The sequence below is a fragment of the Panthera leo genome, chromosome E2 (genome assembly GCF_018350215.1).
Source record: "Panthera leo isolate Ple1 chromosome E2, P.leo_Ple1_pat1.1, whole genome shotgun sequence".
Lineage (NCBI taxonomy): Eukaryota > Metazoa > Chordata > Mammalia > Carnivora > Felidae > Panthera > Panthera leo.
Window position 1 is genome coordinate 5,645,288 of NC_056693.1, and position 20,887 is coordinate 5,666,174.

Here is a 20,887-nt window from a genome sequence, read left to right on the forward strand (position 1 = left end):
CAACTGTGCACTGTCACCGCCTCCAGCACTCGATTTTCTTACATGCTTTAAACTGAGGGAGCGATGCTCAGATCACTTGTTGTATTTTGGACACTGTAGTAGCATCCCCATGAGATGGTACAGAGTTGAAAATATAAAGGGTGGATTGAGGGGAACCTGGGTGGTTCAGTCAGGTAAGCATCCAACTTCAGCTCAGGTCATGATCTCACAGTCCATGGGTTCAAGCCCCGCATCAAGCTCTGTGCTGACAGTATGAAGCCTGCTTGGGACTCTGTCTCCCCTACTCTCAAAAATAAACAAACATTGGAAAAAAAAAAAGGTGGATTGACACAAGTGGTCTAGAAATACAACTATTTCATTTATACACGAACACAATGTCAAGACACACATGCATAGGTTTACCATCTGAGTTTGATTTCTTGAATGAAAATGAGACCTTGTGAGTTTTGTGAAAGTGCATAACACTGTGTATTATGTGAGTGCGTACTTCTGTAGAGTAAGTCGGTCTATAGAGGAGTGTGTTCGTGGTGGGATGTATGTGCATAAATATGTGAGTATATGTGGCTGTGTATTTGGCTGAGTGTGAATGCACGTGTGTGCTTGCATCTGTATGTAAGTGTGTCACTGTGTGTGTGCTGGGGTGTGTGGATAGGTGTATTGGGGGCTGTCCATACAGTTCTAATATCTGAGTTCAACATTGAGAGACACTGCATAATAAACCTGGATCAAAAGTGGGTTTGTATGACACAAAATTTTTATTCAAATTCATGTTTTATATTTCTTTTTTTTAATATAAAGTTCATTTATTTTGAGAAAGAGAGAGAGAGAGAGAGAGAGAGAGACATACATGAGTGGGGGATGGGCAGAGAGAGAGAGAGAATCCCAAGCAGACTCTGAGCTGTCAAAGCATAGCCCAACTTGGGGCTCAATCTCATAAACTGTGAGATTATGACTGGAGCCAAAATCATGAGTTGGTCACTTAACCAACTAAGGCACCCAGGCGCCCCTATATTTCTTGATTAATTACAAAGGTAATCAGGGTTCGCTACTAAAAATTCAGCAAAAAACAAGTACAGAGAAATGTGGCAACCACTCAGTGCTCCTGAACTGTGTAAGTAGCATTGGTTGATCCAGAATTTAGAGGAATGACCTTTTATTATTATTATTTTTAATGCTTTTTATTTTTATATTCATTCATTCACTTTAGAGAGAGAAGAGAGCACATGAGGGGGGGGCAGAGAGGGGGAGAAGGACACAGAGAGAGAGAGAGAGAGAGAGAGAGAGAGAGAGAAAGAGAGTAAGAGAATCTTAAGCAGGCTCCATGCTCACCATGGAGCCCAATGAGGGGCTCAATCCCACGACTGTGAGATCATGACCTGAGCTGAAATGAAGAGTTGGACGCTTAACCAACTGACCCACCCAAGAGCCCTAAGGAATGACCTTTTAAAGCATCAGATCCTGGTGCTATTACTAGTCCAGACCTCACGAACTTCTCTCTTTCTATGGTTATTGTTCTCCCATCCAAGTACTAACCAGACCTGACCCTGCTTAGCTGCCGAGATCAGATGAAATCGGGCGCATTCAGGGTGGTATGGCCACAGACTTTGTTTATTGTTCTTTTTAGACCTCCTATTACTCCTGCGAGTTGAGTATCAGTAAAGCATATTTTCCCACAAAACTTCCATATCGTCCGGAGTTCCAAACTGTCAGTGAATGCTTGACATCGTGTTCTTCCTGTTACTAAAACGCTTTGAAAACCATTGGACTTTGTTCCAACTTCTTTGCTTACAACTTAAATTATGTTGTGGCTTTGGAGGTGTGAAGATTAAGAAAGGACTCACTTTTGGCTGGAAAAACTTCTCAGGGAAGCAGAGCATCTGGTGAGACACACACGCTTCACTGCCAGGCCCTCACAGGTCAGCCCTTAGCATTCTGTGTTTCCATGTGCGAGACCCTTTCTGCTCCCCGAAATGTGGAAAAGAGCCTTTCCCAGACAGTTCAATGTCTCTTTGGAGCTGCTACCCGGAAACTTTTAATGTGTTTGAGTAATTAGCGACTGGGAAAAAGTTCTCCAGAAATGTTCTCAGTTCCCCAAGCGCATAATATCAATGTTGTTACTGATGAAATGATAATTGCAGTTCTCAGGGGAGGTGGAGGTCACAGATTCACAATCCTTTATCTCGGGATCTGCCTCCCTCCCTCCTACACACTTACTCACTAGCCATTATGATCTTCACAGGAGCTCACTGTCCAGACCGATGGTGTGTGGTGAGTATTTTGTTTCAGGCTGAGAGTTATAGTCTGTAAGGGAAGCAAGCATATCAGAAGTCCGAGTTAGTGATCATATTGGAAATTGGGATTCTTTCAGGTTTGAATGGGATCCAGTGCAAAAACCCCACAGGAAGGAGAAATTATCCCTTAAGTGTGAATTGAATGAGCAAATAGAAACGAGGTCCTAAAGTCTGCAGCACTCAACAGCTCCATAAGTGATTTAACGTAATCGCCACTGAGAATTGTTGATGTTTAATTCAAGTAACAATAAAAGCTGATTTTTAGAGTGCTTAAGAACTGTAGTTATGAAATCAATTGTTTTCAGCCTACCTTACAGGAACCATAGACAAATTCTTCAGAATTATTAAAGTGCCTTAGAATACTTCCATGCTTGCAATAAAGAGTAGGGTGAATCCACAGGAATCGCCAATTCAATGAAAAACATTTTATCTGAAAGGAAACTGCTAGAATGCGAATGTTTTATCTAGCTTGCATAAGTAGAGAGCGCTTAATGAAGACAGTAATTGTGTTTCCCCTGAAAATACCCACTGTCTGTTGGTGTTCGTGAAACTGTTTTCTGCTTGAAGTTAAGGAAGCAGAATTTAAGGAAAAGGCAACTATATCTGCATGTCAGACAGAAGCTGTCAGACCCAAATCTACCTCGTGATCTTTTCTCTAATTTAAATGTATTCTAATACAAATCCAAAAATCTAAAAGTTACACTTAATGAAATGCAGAAAACCCCATCCCTTACATCTTCTGTGTGTCTGATATTTTACAATCTTTCATAAATGTGGCCTCACTGCTAATAGTCTTACTTCTAAAGTGTTAACAAGCAGACAGTTATATAGTCTGAAATTAGTGATAATTTAGTTTTTAATCCTATATGTTTTTATACTGGATTAGCGTTCTACAACCCACAGTTTAAGGCAAGACATGCAACTGTTCAATGGTTTCCATATAGGTGCTAATGTACTTGTCTTCCTAGCATAAAGGCAAATACGTTTTTCTCTTACCTCCTAATATGGAGCAACCCCTGAATTAATCAAGTCCAACCTGGTCACAGGCAGGCCTCTGCAGCCCCCTACTGAAGTCAGCGCATCTACCCTGCCCTAACATCTCAAGTCTTCGTTCATGATGTGTGTTGTCATCTAGAATAAGAAATCTTCTCACAGAAACTGAAACTTGTTACGACCAAAATTGGAAACTAAACATACCAGCGATATAAAACAAAATGACAGGTATAAAAACAAAACTAAATCTTTATCTAAATTATTCAAAGAAAACAGCTAACCTAACAGATTTGGTTAGTTTGGCATGACTGCTAAGTGCCCTGTCTTTGCAACCAGCCCAGATGGGTTACATTCCCTATTTTCCCCTAAACAAGGTGTGAATTTAAACAAATACGGTGTGTCTATATTGTTCGGATCTTTATAATGAAAGAGTAGTGCGGGTTTATAGATTTACAAGAGTAAACTAAGCTACCATGTGTATGGACTTCATAGCAGTTTTTACACGCAGTAAGTGATTTTATTTTTTTTTTAAGTTTATTTGTTTATTTTGAGAGTGAGAGCAAGCAGGGGAGGGGCAGAGGTGGAGGAAGAGAGAATCCCAAGCAGGCTCCGCACTATCAGCACCAAGCCCAAGGTGGGGCTCAAACCCACAAACCATGAGATCGTGACGAGCTGAAATCCAGGTACCCAGGTACCCCTAAGTGATTTTAAAAGTTATATATTCAGGGCGCCTGGGTGGCCCAGTTGGTAAAGTGTCTGACTTCGGCTCAGGTCGTGATCTCAGGGTCTGTGAGTTCGAGCCCCGCATCGGGCTCTGTCCTGACAGTTCAGAGCCTGGAGCCTGCTTTGGATTCTGTGTCTTCCTCTCTCTCTCTGCAAATGCCCCTGCTCACTCTCTCTCTCTCTCAAAAATAGGTAAACATTAAAAAAAAAAAAAAAACTTATATATTCAACACTTGAAAGCATGTGTAGAAAAAAACACAAAACACCTATAAATACTTCTAAAGGGGAACCAATGGTAACTGGAGAATACTGAATTGCAGTGGACAAGATAAATGTAGCCTGTGCACCATAATCCCAAGCAGGGAGGATCTTATTCTGGCTCTAAAGACATTATCAGTCACTGCAAGCTGGCAGAATGGCATCCATGGATGTGGCCACTGGAACAATCTTCTTATCACAGACAGTATTTGGAACTCTTGGAAATTTCTCTCTTCTCTACCATTATCTCTTCCTTTACTCCACTGAGCACAGGCTGAGGCCCACAGATTTGATTCTCAAGCACCTGATGATAGCCAACTCCCTAGCCCTGCTTTCTAAAGGAGTCCCGCAGACAATGACAGCTTTCGGTTTCCAAGATTTCCTCAACGAAGCCGGATGCAAACTGGTTTTCTATCTTCACAGAATTGGAAGGGGCATGTCCATGAGCAGCATCTGCCTCTTGAGTGTCTTTCAGGCCATCACGATCAGCCCCCGAGACTCCACACAGGCAGAACTTAAACTGAAGGCTCCCAAGCACACCGGCTCCTTTGTTTTCTTGTGCTGGATTCTGGCAATGCTGGCAAACGTCTCTTTTCCCGTAAATGTGACTGGCAAATGGAGCGACGCAAACATCACCATGAAAAAGGATTTGGGATACTGCTCTGGCGTGGGCAATAACAAACTCATGTTATCAGTACTGGCAGCGATGTTATCATTCCCTGATGTTTTATGTCTGGGGCTCATGATCTGGGCCAGCGGCTCCATGGTTTCCATCCTGCACAGGCACAAGCAGAGGGTCAGATACATTCGTGGCAACAAACTCTCTGCTAGATGCTCCCCTGAGTCCACTGCCACCCAAAGAATCCTTGTCCTTGTGAGCATCTTCGTGTCATTTTACACCCTGTCCTCCGCCTTCCAACTCTGCATTGCTCTTATTAATAATCCCAGTTGGTTGCTGGTGAACATCTCTGCCTTCGTCAATGGATGTTTCCCAACTGTCAGCCCCTATGTTCTCATAAACCACGGCTCCAGCCTGTCCAAGCTCTGCTTTGTCTGGCCAAGGAACAAAATCTCCTGATCTCATCAGAAGCGTATCAAGTTGTTTCTGCACAGCGTGTTTACTGTTTATTCACTCCTCTTCACAGAGTTGTGTGCACAGTGGTGATGCAGCCATATTACAAGAAATGTTGGACCACACTGAACTTATGCCCGATAACAAACCATAAATGCTAATTACTGTAAACGTAATACTATGTAATTATCACATAAGTCCTTACATAATTGTTGGTCATGTTTGTAGTGGAGTAGTTCAACGTCTAGAAATAATAAAATGTGGGTCCTGACACAACCTGGATATTAAGGGGGTGTCTTTGAGTATGTAACTTTCAATAGACAGAACACATTTATCCAGAAATTAACCAAGCATGGGATGTCTGGTAAAGTTCCATGAAAAAGGAACAATAAGTGAGCTGGCCATTCAGGAAACTGAAAAAACAAAATGTTCTCTGAGAAAAATGAAACAGAACGGGGTGAAGTGGAAACAGAAATCGGGTTCAGGCATTAGGTATATTTGGGCTCAAGTTATGAAGTTAGTACATTTCAAGCTTACAGTGATGGTGGTCATTTGGAAGACCACTGTATAGAGGGAGATAAGCATACATTTTTTCCTGTAGAAAGATCCAGATTAAACTGCAGTGGGAAAAAGCACACAGATGTACGGCCAATTTTTAACAAGACATCAGGCGAGTGAGAGGCAAAAAGGCAAGATGTCTAGGATGCAGTGACATGGGTTTTGGCAACTGTACAGGGTAGAGTTTTCTATGTAATGTGAAGATGACAAGTGTCATTTTGTTAAGAGTCCTGGGGGGCCCTCATCTCACTTAGGAGGAAGTAAGCAGAGCTTTTCGCTACAACTGCAGGAGCTCAGGAACAGTCATTTAGAGGTAAAGTCAGGAATCCCATTTGTTTATATCCAGTGTGTGGCAGGAGGATTTCCACAGGAGCAAATGGTTATTTCTCAAGTGCAGAAAAATTTATAATGTAGCTATCTCTGTATTTACTTTATGAAACCGTAGTAAACTATTAGATTCAGTAATTTGAAAAGACAATTAGTTTGATACAACATTGATATGTTGAACCTTGTGGCACCAAATAGAGAACACATTTTTAGATGACAAGAGACACTTAGAAATATTTATCACAGGGGCACCTGGGTGGCTCAGTTGGATAAGCATCCGACTTCAGCTCAGGTCATAATCTCTCAGTTCACGGGTTCGAGCCCCACGTCGGGCTCTGTCCTGACAGCTCAGAGCCTGGATCCTGCTTCCGATTCTGTGTATTGCTCTCTCGCTCTCTCTCTCAAAAATAAACATTAAAAAAAAATTAAAAAAAAATATTTACCACACATTAGACCATGAATGAAGATGCACACATACACTTGTATATGTGTCTGTGCGTGTATGAACATGTATGTGTGGTGAGTTCTCAGATAATGTTTGTTATTCACTAAGTAATGGAACTGGACAACTGTACATTAATAACTGTCAAGAATAGCACGCAAAATAATAATTATGATGGTAACCTACAATAAACTCTATTATGTGGTCTAGTTGGCAATTTACTAGGCTAAAATGTCAACAGATTATATTTCATTATTTTACTTTAATCCTAATGTTTTGCCCTTTGGAAAAAAAAAATCCTACTGAACAGAATCAAACAATGTTAGACCATAACAAGAACAATTACCCAATTTGTGTTTAGTATAATAGTGGTGAGTTAGGATTCGATTTACCAACTTACTGCATGTTCCTCGTTACTCGTGGTCTATTTTCTTTTTTTTCTATCTTCTGTGTAAATGTTTAACAATTCTGTGTTTTACCCATTAACTTAGAAGGTTGCCTAACCAATATCTTAATTCTCAACCTAGAAATTAAGCACACGTTTAAACACAAATTATGGGGGTGCTTGGGTGGCTCAGTCGGTTGAGCGTCCACCTTCAGCTCAGGTCATGATCTCGTGGTCTGTGACTTCAAGACCCGCATCGGGCTCTGTGCTGACAGCTCAGAGACTAGAGCCTGCTTTGGATTCTGTGTCTCCCCCTCTCTCTGCCCCTCCCCCGCTCATGCTCTGTCTGTCAAAAATAAATGTTAAAAAATAAATAAACAAACAAAAACAAATTACGTTGTTATTCAATATCTCTACAATAGCACTGCAAGGACATGAAACCACTAATCTACTTACCTTCTCCTGAATTTTAAAAAATCGGTATTTCAAAATGAGTTTTAAAGACCGATGTACAGGGATTAAGTACAGAGTCTGGCGAAACAGTACAAATGGAACAAACTTATATATCCATGCCCTAGTTCAAAAGACCGGCTTCTCAGCCCAAAATACCTCCTTGTAACCCTCCCAGTGACTCCATACCAGGGTAAACAGTAATGTGACATCTAACAGCACAGGTCACTTTTCTTTCTTTTCTTTTTTAATGTTTTATTTTTGAGAGAGAAAGACAGACAGACAGACAGAGCATGAGTGGGGGAGGGCAGAAAGAAAGGGGGACACAGAATCTGAAGCAGGATCCAGGCTCCGAGCTGTTAGCACAGAGGTCAACGCAGGGCTCAAACCCATGAACCATGAGATCGTGACCTGAGCTGAAGTCGGACACTTAACCGACTGAGCCACCCAGGTGTCCCCAGACCACTTTTCAAGGTGTCCGTTTGGCACTTTATAGAAATGGAACCACACAGAACAAAACCTTATGTATTTGGCTTCTCGTTACAAACGCTGTTTGTGAACTCATCCTTGCTATCATGAGGTCATCTATTAGCCTTAATTCCGTTGTGTGGACCCCAATATGTAACAGATTCCACTGAATAAATATCTACCAATTGCTCCAGTCTTTCCACTCTCCATGCATTTGTGGGTGGTTTTCAGTTTGGGGCTATTAAGAAAAGCCCTGCTACGTAAATTCTAGCACTTGCGTTTTGGTGACACATGCACAAAATTTCTGTTGTTTACAATATGGGGGTAGTGAATTTCATGGATCAGAGGTTTACATCTGTTCACTTTATTATTACTTTCTAACGTTTACTCATTTTGGGAGAGAGAGACAGAGTGCAAGTGGGGGAGGGGCAGAGAGAGAGGGAGACACAGATTCTGCGGGCTCCGAGCTGTCAGCACAGAGCCCGAGGTGGGGCTCAAACTCACGAACTGTGAGATCATGACCTGAGCTGAAATCGGATGCTTAACCGTCGGAGCCACTCAGGCCCCCCAACATCTGTTCCCTTCAGCAAATCCTTTGACATACTTTTCAAAATGTTTTACCACTTTTTACAGCCATTACCATTTGTATGAGATTCCACATTTATCCACATTCTTCAGGGTGAGCTGAAGCTAGAGAAGTGTTAGTGTAGCAAACTCTCCAGGCGTCTCCCATCCGTGGGTGGGTGAGGATATAGCACAACTGCCTCAGCCCTCTGTTGTCAAAGTTTCACCAGGTGGATGAGTTCTTTGTTGGAAAGTTAGAGACATCAGTCTCAATAGCCCTGCCTAGTATGTTCCTTGTCTGCCAGTAGGTAAAGGACCCAACCCCTTAATAGACTTCCAGTATATCAGAGACAAAGCAAAACTCTGTGCCAGATTCCACCATTTGGAGTCTGTCACCAAGGCAGGCAGTCTCCATCTGGGAGACTCCACTGGGGTTCAGACTCAGGTTTAACGTAACAGGTAAATTACTTTGGAAAAGCAGCCGTTAGCTTGCTACTTAACATTTGTCAAAAGTGAAGCCTGATCGGGGCGCCTGGGTGGCTCAGTCGGTTAAGCGTCCGACTTTAGCTCAGGTCACGATCTCCCGGTCCGCGAGTTCGAGCCCCGCGTCGGGCTCTGGGCTGATGGCTCAGAGCCTGGAGCCTGCTTCCGATTCTGTGCCTCCCTCTCTCTCTGCCTCTCCCCCGTTCATGCTCTGTCTCTCTCTGTCTCAAAAATAAATAAACGTTAAAAAAAAAAAAATTTAAAAAGTGAAGCCTGATCTATTCAGGACTTGTGACTATCTGGTGTGACATTCCCATGTGGATGAGTCAACTTGGACTCTAAAAGAACAAGGCAGAAAGGTCCTAAATGACTTGCTGGCTAAATGAAGACGGTATATTTAAGAATGAATTCTGACCAGCCTCAGCAACATCTCAGGTCTACAGAGCTGAGTCCTATCTGCAGCCGGAAGCAAAGCCCCTGGCACCGTGAGGCCCTCAATCATCCCAGATTCCCCTCAATGTCTGGCACTGGTCCACCGATGGTTCAGCTAAAGCTGGAACCTCATATGGGTTCACCGGGCTGGATGTTTATCCTCAACGCCAAACATACAGAAATGTGAGCTGTTGTGGTTGTTTTACTCAGTGGTCAGAATCCAGGATCTTGGCTTACTGCCCATGTCGGAGCTGTCTGACCTGCCACTTGAAAAACTATACACTGGGGGCACCTGGGTGGCTCAGTTGGTTAAGCATTCAGTTTCTGCTCAGGTCATGATCTTGTGGTTCGTGAGTTCGAGCCCCATGTTGGGCTCTGTGCTGACTGACAGCTCAGAGCCTGGAGCCTGCTTCAGATTCTGTGTCTCCCTCTCTCTGCCCCTCCCCTGCTCACACTCTCTCTCTCAAAAATAAATGAACATTTTTTTAAAAATGGATTTTCGTCCTTGGGTTCAAAGACACTTTCTGCAAATGTCACTGACTTAAGGTGGGGTTTCCCCCCAAATGTTTTATACCCTTGATCTCTTCTAGCAGTAAGGATTTCCTCATGGTTAATTGTCCCAGTTCGGTTATATCCATCATAATATCTGTTCTGCCCATCACTACCTCCCACCACCTTCCCAGTGATTCATTAAGTATAAATACTCAAGGCCACAGCTTCCATATTTTCCCATATCATTCTATGGAATGAATCTCCTTTGCCTGTCTGCCAACAGGCCTAGGGTGTTATGGAAAGATGCAACCAAAAGATACAAAGTTATCCCACTTCTTTTTTTTTTTTTTTTTTTTTTTTTTTTTTAAATGAGTATTTCTTTTCATACTCACTTTATTTTTTTTTTTTTCAACGTTTTTTATTTATTTTTGGGACAGAGAGAGACAGAGCATGAAGGGGGGAGGGGCAGAGAGAGAGAGGGAGACACAGAATCGGAAACAGGCTCCAGGCTCCGAGCCATCAGCCCAGAGCCTGACGCGGGGCTCGAACTCACGGACCGCGAGATCGTGACCTGGCTGAAGTCGGACGCTTAACCGACTGCGCCACCCAGGCGCCCCAAAAGTTATCCCACTTCTTACACTAACATGCATGTACATTAAAATGCTAATGTGCAAAATTAAAATTTTTTAAGGTTTATTTTTTGAGAGACACAGAGAGAGAGAGCAGGGTGGGGGGGGGGGGGGGAAAGCAGTGAGAGAGGGAGACAGAGAGTCCGAGGCAGGCTCCAGACTTTAAGCTGTCAGCACAGAGCCTGACACAGGGCTCAAACCCACAAACCGTGAGATCATGACCTGAGCCTAAGTTGCAAGCTTAACCGGCTGAGCCATCCAGGCACCCCGCTAACGTGCAAAATTAATATGCGTAACAGGACATCAGCAGAATGGAGGAATAGGAAGCAACCTGGACTTTACTCCCCCGTGGGGATAAAAATGGACCACATTACCTTGTGGAAGCTAGTTAGTGTCTCTCTGAGAAATAAAATAAACATTAAAAAAAAAATTAGAAAAACTGTAGACTAAGATTAAGGGCTGGTATCATTGTGTTGGTAAGTTGTACAAACAAATCATTGGGGCTGATATAATCGTCTGCGTCATTCAGAAGCCATGGTGAGCAAATGCCTGTTCCCTGAAGAAACGGATGGTAGTCATGCTGCTGGTGAAGCTGGACATGTTTTTATTTTTTTAAGTTTGTTTATTTTGAGAGAGAGAAAGAGAGAGAGAGAATGTGCACGCATGTGAGCCAGGGAGGGGCAAACAGAAAGAGAAGGGAGAGAGAGAATCCTAAGCAGACTCTGCACTGTCAGCTTGGAGCCCAACACCAGGCTTGAACCCACAAACCGTGAAGTTGTGACCTAAGCTGAAACCAAGAGTTGGGAGTTTTAAGGGACTGAGCCACCCAGGTGCCCCAAGTGGGACATGTTTTTAAAGCACCATTTGTGGGTCTGTAGGTGGACACATTTGTCTCATGTTTTGGAATTCCCTCACCTGTTTATCTCCAGCTTTATAAAGCCCCTTTACTCTGCATCCTAAAACTCTCTTTCTTCTTACATTCCCTACGAATTCTCTTTCCCATGACCACTCCAGGCTGTTATGCAATCCTGGGACTGCATCAGTCGTGTGAGGAAAAGGGATACTTAATCAGCTTTGTGGAAGAAACAGCAGGTGCCACATTACCTCACTTTTTCCACAAACCCTCCAGGTTAGGACAATAGGAGGCAAGGTTACAGGGGATGCAGGCAGGTGCAGAGGGATGATGTGGGACATTAAGAATTGTGTGATGTGGGGTGGTACTCTGGCTAGATGAGACTGAGAAGCGCCTGAATTCGGATACTAGGTTACTCGACCTGTAACTATTATACGAAGGCACACACATGTACAATGGCTCCCGCTGACCACACCATTTCACAGGAAATTCCCACACAATATCCAGCTGAGCCTTGCAGGGCGGGCGCCACCCAAAGGAGCCAGCTGAGAATTAACAAAGGTCAAACAACATGTCAAAGTCAGGACCCGGAAGTTCTGCCACCAACACAAGTACCAATCCTCCCATGACACCAGAACCAATCCTGATACCTCTCTTCTTGTCTCACGCTGCATGAAAACAAAAGAATGTCCCCATTGCCTCCTTGAGGGCTGTGACATATCCACGGTATTCTCCCGGAAGCACAGGGAGGGCCTGGCCCCTGCTCAGAGAGCTTAGGGGTAAGGTCAAGATATGGGATTAGAGAACTACCAAAAACTGGTTGTCTTGTGTGGGGACGGCTTCCCTTCATGAGGCAGGAGCTGTTCTGTGTATCTCTACTTCTCCCGTTGAGAGTGTCCTGGGAACTCCTGTCTGGAACGGAGGGTTTCTTATCCTTGTTCTTAAGAGAAAGACGAAGCTTTGTTCATTCAGACATTAAGAGACTTTCAATGGTGCTTCTGGACTCATCATCCCCTTTCCTCAGACCATCTGCCCACTTCGTGCAGGATCAGTGCTGGTTCCAGAACAAAGTATCCACCAATACACAGGAAAGCAAACACTTTAAACCCCAATCCTCTGGATGTACTCCTGTGCTCCTGACTCAGTTCTTAAAAGAAGAGCGACTAAATGTTATGTCGGGTGGAGGCATACCCACACTTACAGTGTTCTGGAAAGTTCCCAAAGAGGTGATGTATTTTAACAATGATTTCTGGACTCACCTGTAATGTCCTTTATTCCCATCTGAACACAGAGCTGCACGAGAACTTCATAAAAGCCACCGAACATCCATCGTGTTGCCTTTCTTATTTTGAAGGAATTATAGACACACAAACTGTGCGAAGATAGTATGGAAAAGTCCTTGTAAACTTTACCCAGCTTCCTCAGAAAGTTACATGTTACATAATACAGCACAGTGTATGCCGCAGCAAGCAAATTTACATTCACAATCAGGGAGAAAATGCTCCTATCCAAAAGCTGTCACTGTTCTGGAGATTCTTGTAAAGATGATGAGTAAGGAGTTGGCTACAAACAGGTGCCTGACACTCACATCTGTGGACCTTACCCTTAACCTATGAAGAAAAGGAAGATGTAATGGTAAGGAAGAGGGAAATTCCCCAGGATTTTAATCAGAATCTGTGATAAGGAGACCATTCCTACTGCCAAAACCCTGGAGGCCATATGTGGGTTCCCAATGATGCATGTCCTTCACTTGTCCTTCCTTCCTGAACCATTGGCTACATTTACCATTTCAACTGAAATCCAGTATTCTCCACTTACCTTTACTACCCATTGAGAAATACTTACTTTACCTTCTTTTTAGAGCCTTATCTGTAATTCTGACTGTGACCAGTGTCCATTTATGTGTAGAGATTTATTTTAATGCCAATACCAATTATGCATAAAGCTTCTGAGATCCTGTTAACTACAGATACTCAGATTGCAACAATTACACATGAACCTGCCCCATGACCAAGTGGTCATTAAGTGGGACTGAATGATTGCAAGATTCACTCAGTAATAGTATGGTAACAGAGAGTCCTTTGTTTTTATGCTAGGAACGAAGCAGAGTAGCACCTGTCACCACAGCATTGAACTATTTCATATGATGCCCAAAGGATGGTAGATAAAACACTAATATGCAATTTTATCATGGATGCAGGATACAAAGCTAAGGTACAAAAGTTAACTGCCTTCCCAGATACTAAAGATGAACAAGTGAATTGAAAATTGAAAACAAAATACCATTTACATTTGACCAAAACAAGAGGTTCCATCACAGACACTGTCATGGCAACATATGAAAGGTCTGTGATGAAGACATAACATGAATAACAGATTTTCAGCCAGAAGTCCAAAGTCAATAATGAAGTAACCTCATCAAGATATCTATCATTTTATTTAGGATGCCCTGTTTCTTTTATCTAAGTAAGTAAAATGTAAGCTTTTGTGAAACCCTAAATGAATCATGTGCTTTTTTTTTAATGTTTATTTTTTGAGAGGGAGAGAGTGTGAGTGGGGAAGGGTCAGAGAGAGAGGGAGACACAGAATCTGAAACAGCCTCCAGGCTCTAGCTGTCAGCACAAAGCCCAACACGGGCTCAAAGCCACGAACCCTGAGATCATGACCTGAGCCAAAGTTGGCCACTTAAACAACTGAGCCACCCAGGTGCCCCCATGTGCCTTTTATTAGCCCAGGTGCATCCCAGCTCACTGGGGCATTTCATAATGATACTAGTAATACATTCTTGGACTCTCCAGGTTGAATGTCATCCATAACAATTTTCTTCCATGTTAGATTCAAACCTACAATTTTGGAAATACATATTCATAAGCTGAATGTGTTTGAGAGTTATGCACTCCACAGTATGTCCCAGATTATTTTTCTGGCTATAATGAAAATACCATAATAACACAATTTCAAACTCTCACCCTCTACAACCTGCCTCGCCATTCATAAATATACACCATATGATTATATTTTGGCATGCCTTTTGTGCGGCAATGAGACCCATGTGTTGCACCGTTATATTAAATGACAACAGAAAAGTAGTAGGCATATGAAAAGAATTAGGAACTAAAAGAAAATTTCAGAAGCATAAAGATAACACAAACTACATTTTTGCTGGAGCGCTCAGGGAATAATTTGAAAAGATAAGGCTTCATGAGTTTACTCTCAAGAATGAACATACACGGGGCGCCTGGGTGGTTCAATCGGCTGAGCGTCTGACTTCAGCTCAGGTCAAGATCTCACGGTCTGTGAGTTCGAGCCCCACATCGGGCCCCGTGCTGACAGCTGACAGCCTGGAGCCTGCTTCAGATTCCATGTCTCCCTCTCTCTGCCCCTTCCCTGCTTATGCTCTGTCTCTCTCTGTCTCAAAAATAAATTAATTTAAAAAAGAAGAATGAACATACACGATGGCAATTTTGGTAACTAGAAATCTCTTATTTACCCTCTAAAACATTCATGCTCACTTGCATTGTGCTTAGTCCACTGGAACAGGATGTCAGATGTCAAGAATGATGACTGCATGCACTGAAGTGTAAGGAGAATGTTTATTACATAATGATGCTTTCTCAGGAGAGCAGGGTAGGCTTCTCAAGTTCTGAAAATGGGTAGAGAAAGCAGGGAATGGTGACTACTTTTGTTATGACGCATCCTGTGTGGGGCGGGGGTGATGGTACTCACGGACACTGCGAACTTATGACTCCTGCCAAGGGAAGGGCCTCTCGGGCGTCATTATTAGCTTTTCCTGCCCAGATGGGCAGAATGGTAAGAGGTTGTAATGATGCTTCACAAGTATCATTAGTCAGGCATCAAAAGTAGAGTCAGACTCTTTAATATAATTTACTCCTGACTGACTTGGTTGGGAAAGACCACAATCTTCCTCATGCTTCCTTTTGTTCCTGATGCACAAATAGCCCCCACTGCACAGTATGACTGTGGAAACTGGTTGTGAATTACTGTTTAGATCAACTACCTAAGATATTTTTAGACGATGTCCCAATTCTTTTCCTATTAAGTTCTAGTCTATTACTAAAACACATTCAGAAGTGATAGAATATTTCCCAACGACAAGCCTTTTATAGAGCTTTCACTTTAAGGGAGAATGGAATGAATGGAATCTCAAAATCACTCATTCCATTTTTCTACCAAGATACTAGAATCAGAGAGTGCCTGGGTGGCTCAGTCAGTTAAGCATCCAACTCTTCATTTTGCTGAGGTCATGATCTCATGGTTCATAGGATCAAGCCCCCCACTGGGGTCCACACTGAGTGTGAAAAAATAAATGAACAGATTCTTAAAAACTTTTAAAAAAGGTACTAGAATCAGAACATCTGTATTGAAACATGGCAAACTAATTGATTCAGATAAAATTAACTTAAAATGAAGTCAATAAATTTCATAGGAAATAAATCTGTAAGTTAGAAAACACTAAGGATTAACAATTTTTTACTCATTTCAAACACATATCAGACTGGTCATGGGTTGCATGCAATATTATACATTCAGGATAAAGAACAAAGTCCACTGAAAAATCTGTCTCATCCCAAAGTTATCCTTGAGTACCTTGTCAGTTAATATTAATAGAGGGTATTTTTAAATTTGGTCTATGAAATGTTTTTTTTTTTTTTTTGTTTTTTTGTTTATTCATTTTTGAAAGACAGAGACAGAGCACAAGCAGGGGTGGGGCGGAAAAGAGAAGGGGACACAGAATCTGAAGCAGGCTCCAGGCTCTGAGCTGTCAGCACAGAGCCTGGCGTGGGTCTCGGACCCACGAACTTTGAGATCATGACCTGAGCCGAAGTTGGACGCTCAACCGACTGAGCCACCCAGGCGCCCGAAATGTTTTCTTTAGCATTGTTTTCTTTTACCTTCTGTTGTTGAGGTGGGTGGTAATATGAAATTTGAAAATTCCTCAATATATTTATTTTATTTTAATTAATTTTAGAAAGGGTGCACACAAGTAAGGGACAGGGCCAGAGGGAGAGGGATAGAATCTTAAGTAGGCTCCATATTCAGTGTAGAACTGACCTGGGGCTCAATCCCACAACCCAGGGATCATGGCCTGAGCCAAAATCAAGAGTCGTGACAGTCAACTGACTGAGCGACCAAACCGCCACCCCCCCAATATCTTTATCAAAATTGCACTTTTAAAATGTGTAGCTAATTAGGAAGAACCCTCTTGGATTACTTCCATGTAAATAAGACAAAACCTAATAACGAAAAGGCCTTTGCCCCTCCCCATTCATCCTTCTTGGTCCTACAGCAGCCATCCTGCTGTAAGGAGAGAGAGTGCTGAGTGCTAAGGGAGGTGGAGCAGGCAGAGGACTGCCCAGGGGACCCGTCCCATCCCAACCTGCATCTCTGGGCTTCCTGTTATGTGAGAATGGTAAACCACCTAGTTGTTTCAGCCACTGATTTCCAGGAGGTCTGTCCCTCACAAATAAGAACTGTCCGACCTGACCAATGAGATTAATATCTGTATTGAGAGTAGAATGGAGCAAGTGAGAGGGAATCTTGAATTTAACATTTTGTAGCTGAGAAGATCTACAAAAGGCATCATCCTTCACAGATGGGTTAGAGCTGTTTGGCACCTGCTGCCTAAAACTCACAAGATGAACCGAACAAAATACAGCTTGAGAATTTATGAGGAATGTGCAGAACACTAGGGTACAAAGTTACAGGAGTAAAGAATTTGGTGTCACAAATGGAATTACATGTTTACTTGAGCATGTGACCTATTAGTCTCGTAGCTTTTATGCACTACAGTAACTTTCTGCTGTGTAGAGATAAAACGCATTTGATCATTCTACCAGACAGGAACTATTGTATTCACTGATATTAGCAGGACACAAAATTCCCTGCCTTCAAGTAGCTTATATTCTATAAGGTTAAATGAACAAATTCAGTTAAGTCTGTAAGGATAAAATATGATAGCGGTAAGTACCGTAAACGTTTCATGTACAAAGACAGATCACAGGGTTTCCTAATTTAAACAATGTTTTCAGGCAATGCCCACATGATGAGGTCATCTTTGAGCACAACCACTGAAAGTGTATCATGCAAATACCAATGAGGAAGGGCAAGTGGGTGGAGGAAACAAGTGGAAAATTGCCAGAATGGGAACATATTTACAGTGGATTGGGAATATCCACAATTGTTGTGTGGCTTAGAGAAATGTGAAACTAAGTTTCCACTGCAGGCATTTAAATTTTGGGAATCCTTGCAGTTAGAATTTTTTAAATTTTAATAGGAAAACTGCCCAGAGTGCTTCAGATTACATGTAATAGATCCAAAACCATGACCTATTTGGAGAATGGATGGACCTACTTCTTTATGGCAGCCTTACCCCTACCGAGAGAACATAGTAGTGGGGTGGGGTAAGGACTTAAAGGAAAGACAGTAAATACCATTTGTCAAAACTGTCTGAGGGATTTGATCCCAGAACTTTTTAAGATACATACTTTTCGTCTTGTCTACCCCTGTAGCCAGCCAGGGGTATACTGCTCCTTAAGAATGTCTATCAAGTAAAATTTGGTGGGTCTTTTATGCCTCAGTTATATCTTCAATGTCAGTGTCAACAAACTTTTAACATATAAAATAAGATATTGTACTTAAAAATGGAATAGTAACAAAATCACGTATTTCATGTTTCCTCATTAGTACAAGATCTACTAACCCCCAATTATTCCTAGTCTTATGCTTCCATGTGAGACTTGTGCTTCCATCTTGTGCCTAGTATTTATACAAAGTTGACTTTTCGTATGTTTCATATCCCAAATTTTATACTAACTCAGATGTGATGATAATGTGACTCTATGTGTGAGGTCGGCAAACTTTTATGCAAGGAACATACAGTAAATATTTTATTCTTTGTAGGCCATACTGATTCTGTTACCACTCTTCCAGTATGTCCTTACTGGGTCAAAAGTACCTAAATATGAACGTGGCTGCATTCCAGTTACACTGTACTTAAAAACAGATGTTAGGCTGTATTTGGCTCATGTTCTGTAGATGGCAGACTCCTGATCTACACAAAGGAATTAAGAGCACTAGAAGTAGAAACTCTATGGATAAATACACAATACCTTTCCTATTTTTTAGCCTCCTTAAAATATGGTGGACTGGGGGTGCCTGGGTGGCTTGGTCGGTTAACCGTCCGACTTCGGCTCAGGTCATGATCTCGCGGTCCGTGAGTTCGAGCCCCGCATCGGGCTCTGTGCCAACAGCTCAGAGCCTGGAGCCTGTTTCAGATTCTGTGTCTCCCTCTCTCTGTCACCCTCCCCCGTTCATGCTCTGTCTCTCTCTGTCTCAAAAATAAATAAACATTAAAAAAAAAAATTAAAAAAAAATATGGTGGACTGTTTAATAAACTAACACTCTCGTATATATGTGTATAGCATATGTAAAAGAAACCCATACTAATGGTAGCACAGGGCAGAAGCAGAGAAATGGAAGTCCATGTGGAAAGGAAGTGTCGGGTGCTCTACATGAAGAAGTATAAACTCACGTGTGGTAAGCTGTATAGGATAACCCCTAAAACAAACACATAAAAGATAGTTATAGGTAATACCAGTAAACCAAAAAAGAATAAAAAGGATTTAAAACAAAATCATCTGTAAAAACTGAGTTATTTCAAACAAGGCAGAAAAAGAGGGAACAGAGAAAGGAGATCTAAAAGCAACAGCAAGATAATTTAAATTTATATAGTAATATCTGTAAAAGGAAACAGTCTAAAAACCCCATTGAAAAGGAAAAATTGTCACTGATTTTTTTTTTTTGTTTTATTTATTTTGAGAGAGAGAGAGAGGGAGAGAAAGAATCTCAAGCAGGCTGTGTACTGTCAGTATAGAGCCCAGCAACCTCATCAAGATATCTAAAAGAATAGGGGCACCTGGGTGGCTCAGTCGGTTGAACGTCTGACTTCGTTTCACCATCTCAGTTTGTTAGTTTGAGTCCTGCATCAGGGCCACTGTCTGCTGCTGTCAGCACAGAGCCTGCTTGGATCCTCTGTTCCCCTTTCTACCCCTCCTCCACTTGCACGCGCTCTCTCTCAACAATAAATTATGAAAACATTCACAAATAAAAAGAGAGGCGCCTGGGTGGCTCAGTCGGTTAAGCGTCTAACTTCGGCTCAGGTCATGATCTCACGGCTCCTGAGTTTGAGCCCCGGGTCGGGCTCTGTGCTGATGGCTCAGAGCCTGGAACCTGCTTTGGATTCTGTGTCTCCCTCTGTGTCTGCCATATGCTACTCATGCTCTGTCTCTCTCTCTCTCAAAAAATAAACATTAAAAAAACTCTTTTAATTAAAAAAAAAATCTAAAAAAAGACTGCATAAACTGAAGAGAAGTGGATGTTTCCACAGGTGCCCTGCTCCTTTGACGCCCAACATCTTATTAATTTTAGGTCATTCTGAGTTTTAATTTTTCCGCAGAGTCAAACGTTTGATTTGATTAACCTTCAAGAGCTAGACTTCGTTCTTAGTTCTCATGCACAACACACTGTGGAACCTGCTTAAACAATTAACCACACTCATTATATTTGTTCTCCAACATGAAATCTTTGGTAAATCCTGAGGCCAAGTCATAGCATGAAGGCTCTGCTATGCTGTTTGTAAGGTTTCTTTCCATGACTCCGTGATTCTGTGGTATGGAGTTCCCCTATGACATTGCTTTACATTCATATCTTCATTCTACATGTATTCTGGAGTTTACTGAGGCTTGAATACTGCTTAAAGGCCTGGCCACATTTGTGACATTTGTAAGGTTTCTCTCCAGTATGAATTCTCTGGTGAACTGTCAGGTTTGAATTCTAACTAAAAGCCTTGCCATACATATTACATTCATAGGGTTTCTCTCCAGCATGAATTCACTTATGTTGAGTAAGGTCTGAACTCCTGACCAAGGCCTTGCCACACTCATTACATTTGTAAGGTTTCCCTCCCCTGTGAATTCTCTCATTACCCCAAAGGTGTCAATGTGTAGTAAAATCTTTACCGCACTGATTACATCGGTAAGGTTTCTCTCTAGAATGAATTCTTATGTTGAGCAAGATCTGAACACTCAGAAAAATGCTTTGCAACACACATTGCATTTGTAAGGCTTCTCTTCAGTATGAATTCACTCATGACCCCAAAGGTGTGACCATGCGGTAAAATCCCTTCCATATACATTACATTTATATGGTTTCTCTCCAGTATGGATTTTCTGATGACTTGTGAGGTTCGAGAACCTGTTAAAGGCTTTGTTTGCTACACTCGTTACATTTGGAAGGTCTCTGCTCAAAATGAATTCTTGGATAATTAGCAGAGGTCAAGCAATGGCTAAAAGCCTTCCCACACTCATTAAGTTTGTAAGTTTTTTCTCTGTTGGGGGTTTTCTCACATTGTGTCAGTAATGAAGGATGCATAAGAACCTTCCCACATT

The 20,887-nt window shown here is 42.1% G+C and overlaps 1 protein-coding gene and 1 pseudogene across 1 annotated transcript; one reads left to right on the forward strand and one right to left on the reverse strand.

Annotated features, from left to right (window-relative positions):
* The first annotated feature begins 4,311 nt into the window (after window positions 1-4,311).
* LOC122209083 (vomeronasal type-1 receptor 4-like) lies at window positions 4,312-5,350 on the forward strand. Its single transcript, XM_042920708.1, has one exon. It carries the CDS (start codon window positions 4,423-4,425, stop codon window positions 5,341-5,343), a length of 921 nt encoding a protein of 306 aa, XP_042776642.1. The 5' UTR covers window positions 4,312-4,422; the 3' UTR covers window positions 5,344-5,350.
* A 14,780-nt stretch (window positions 5,351-20,130) lies between these two features.
* Window positions 20,131-20,764, reverse strand: LOC122208847 (annotated as a pseudogene).
* Between the last annotated feature and the right edge of the window lie 123 nt (window positions 20,765-20,887).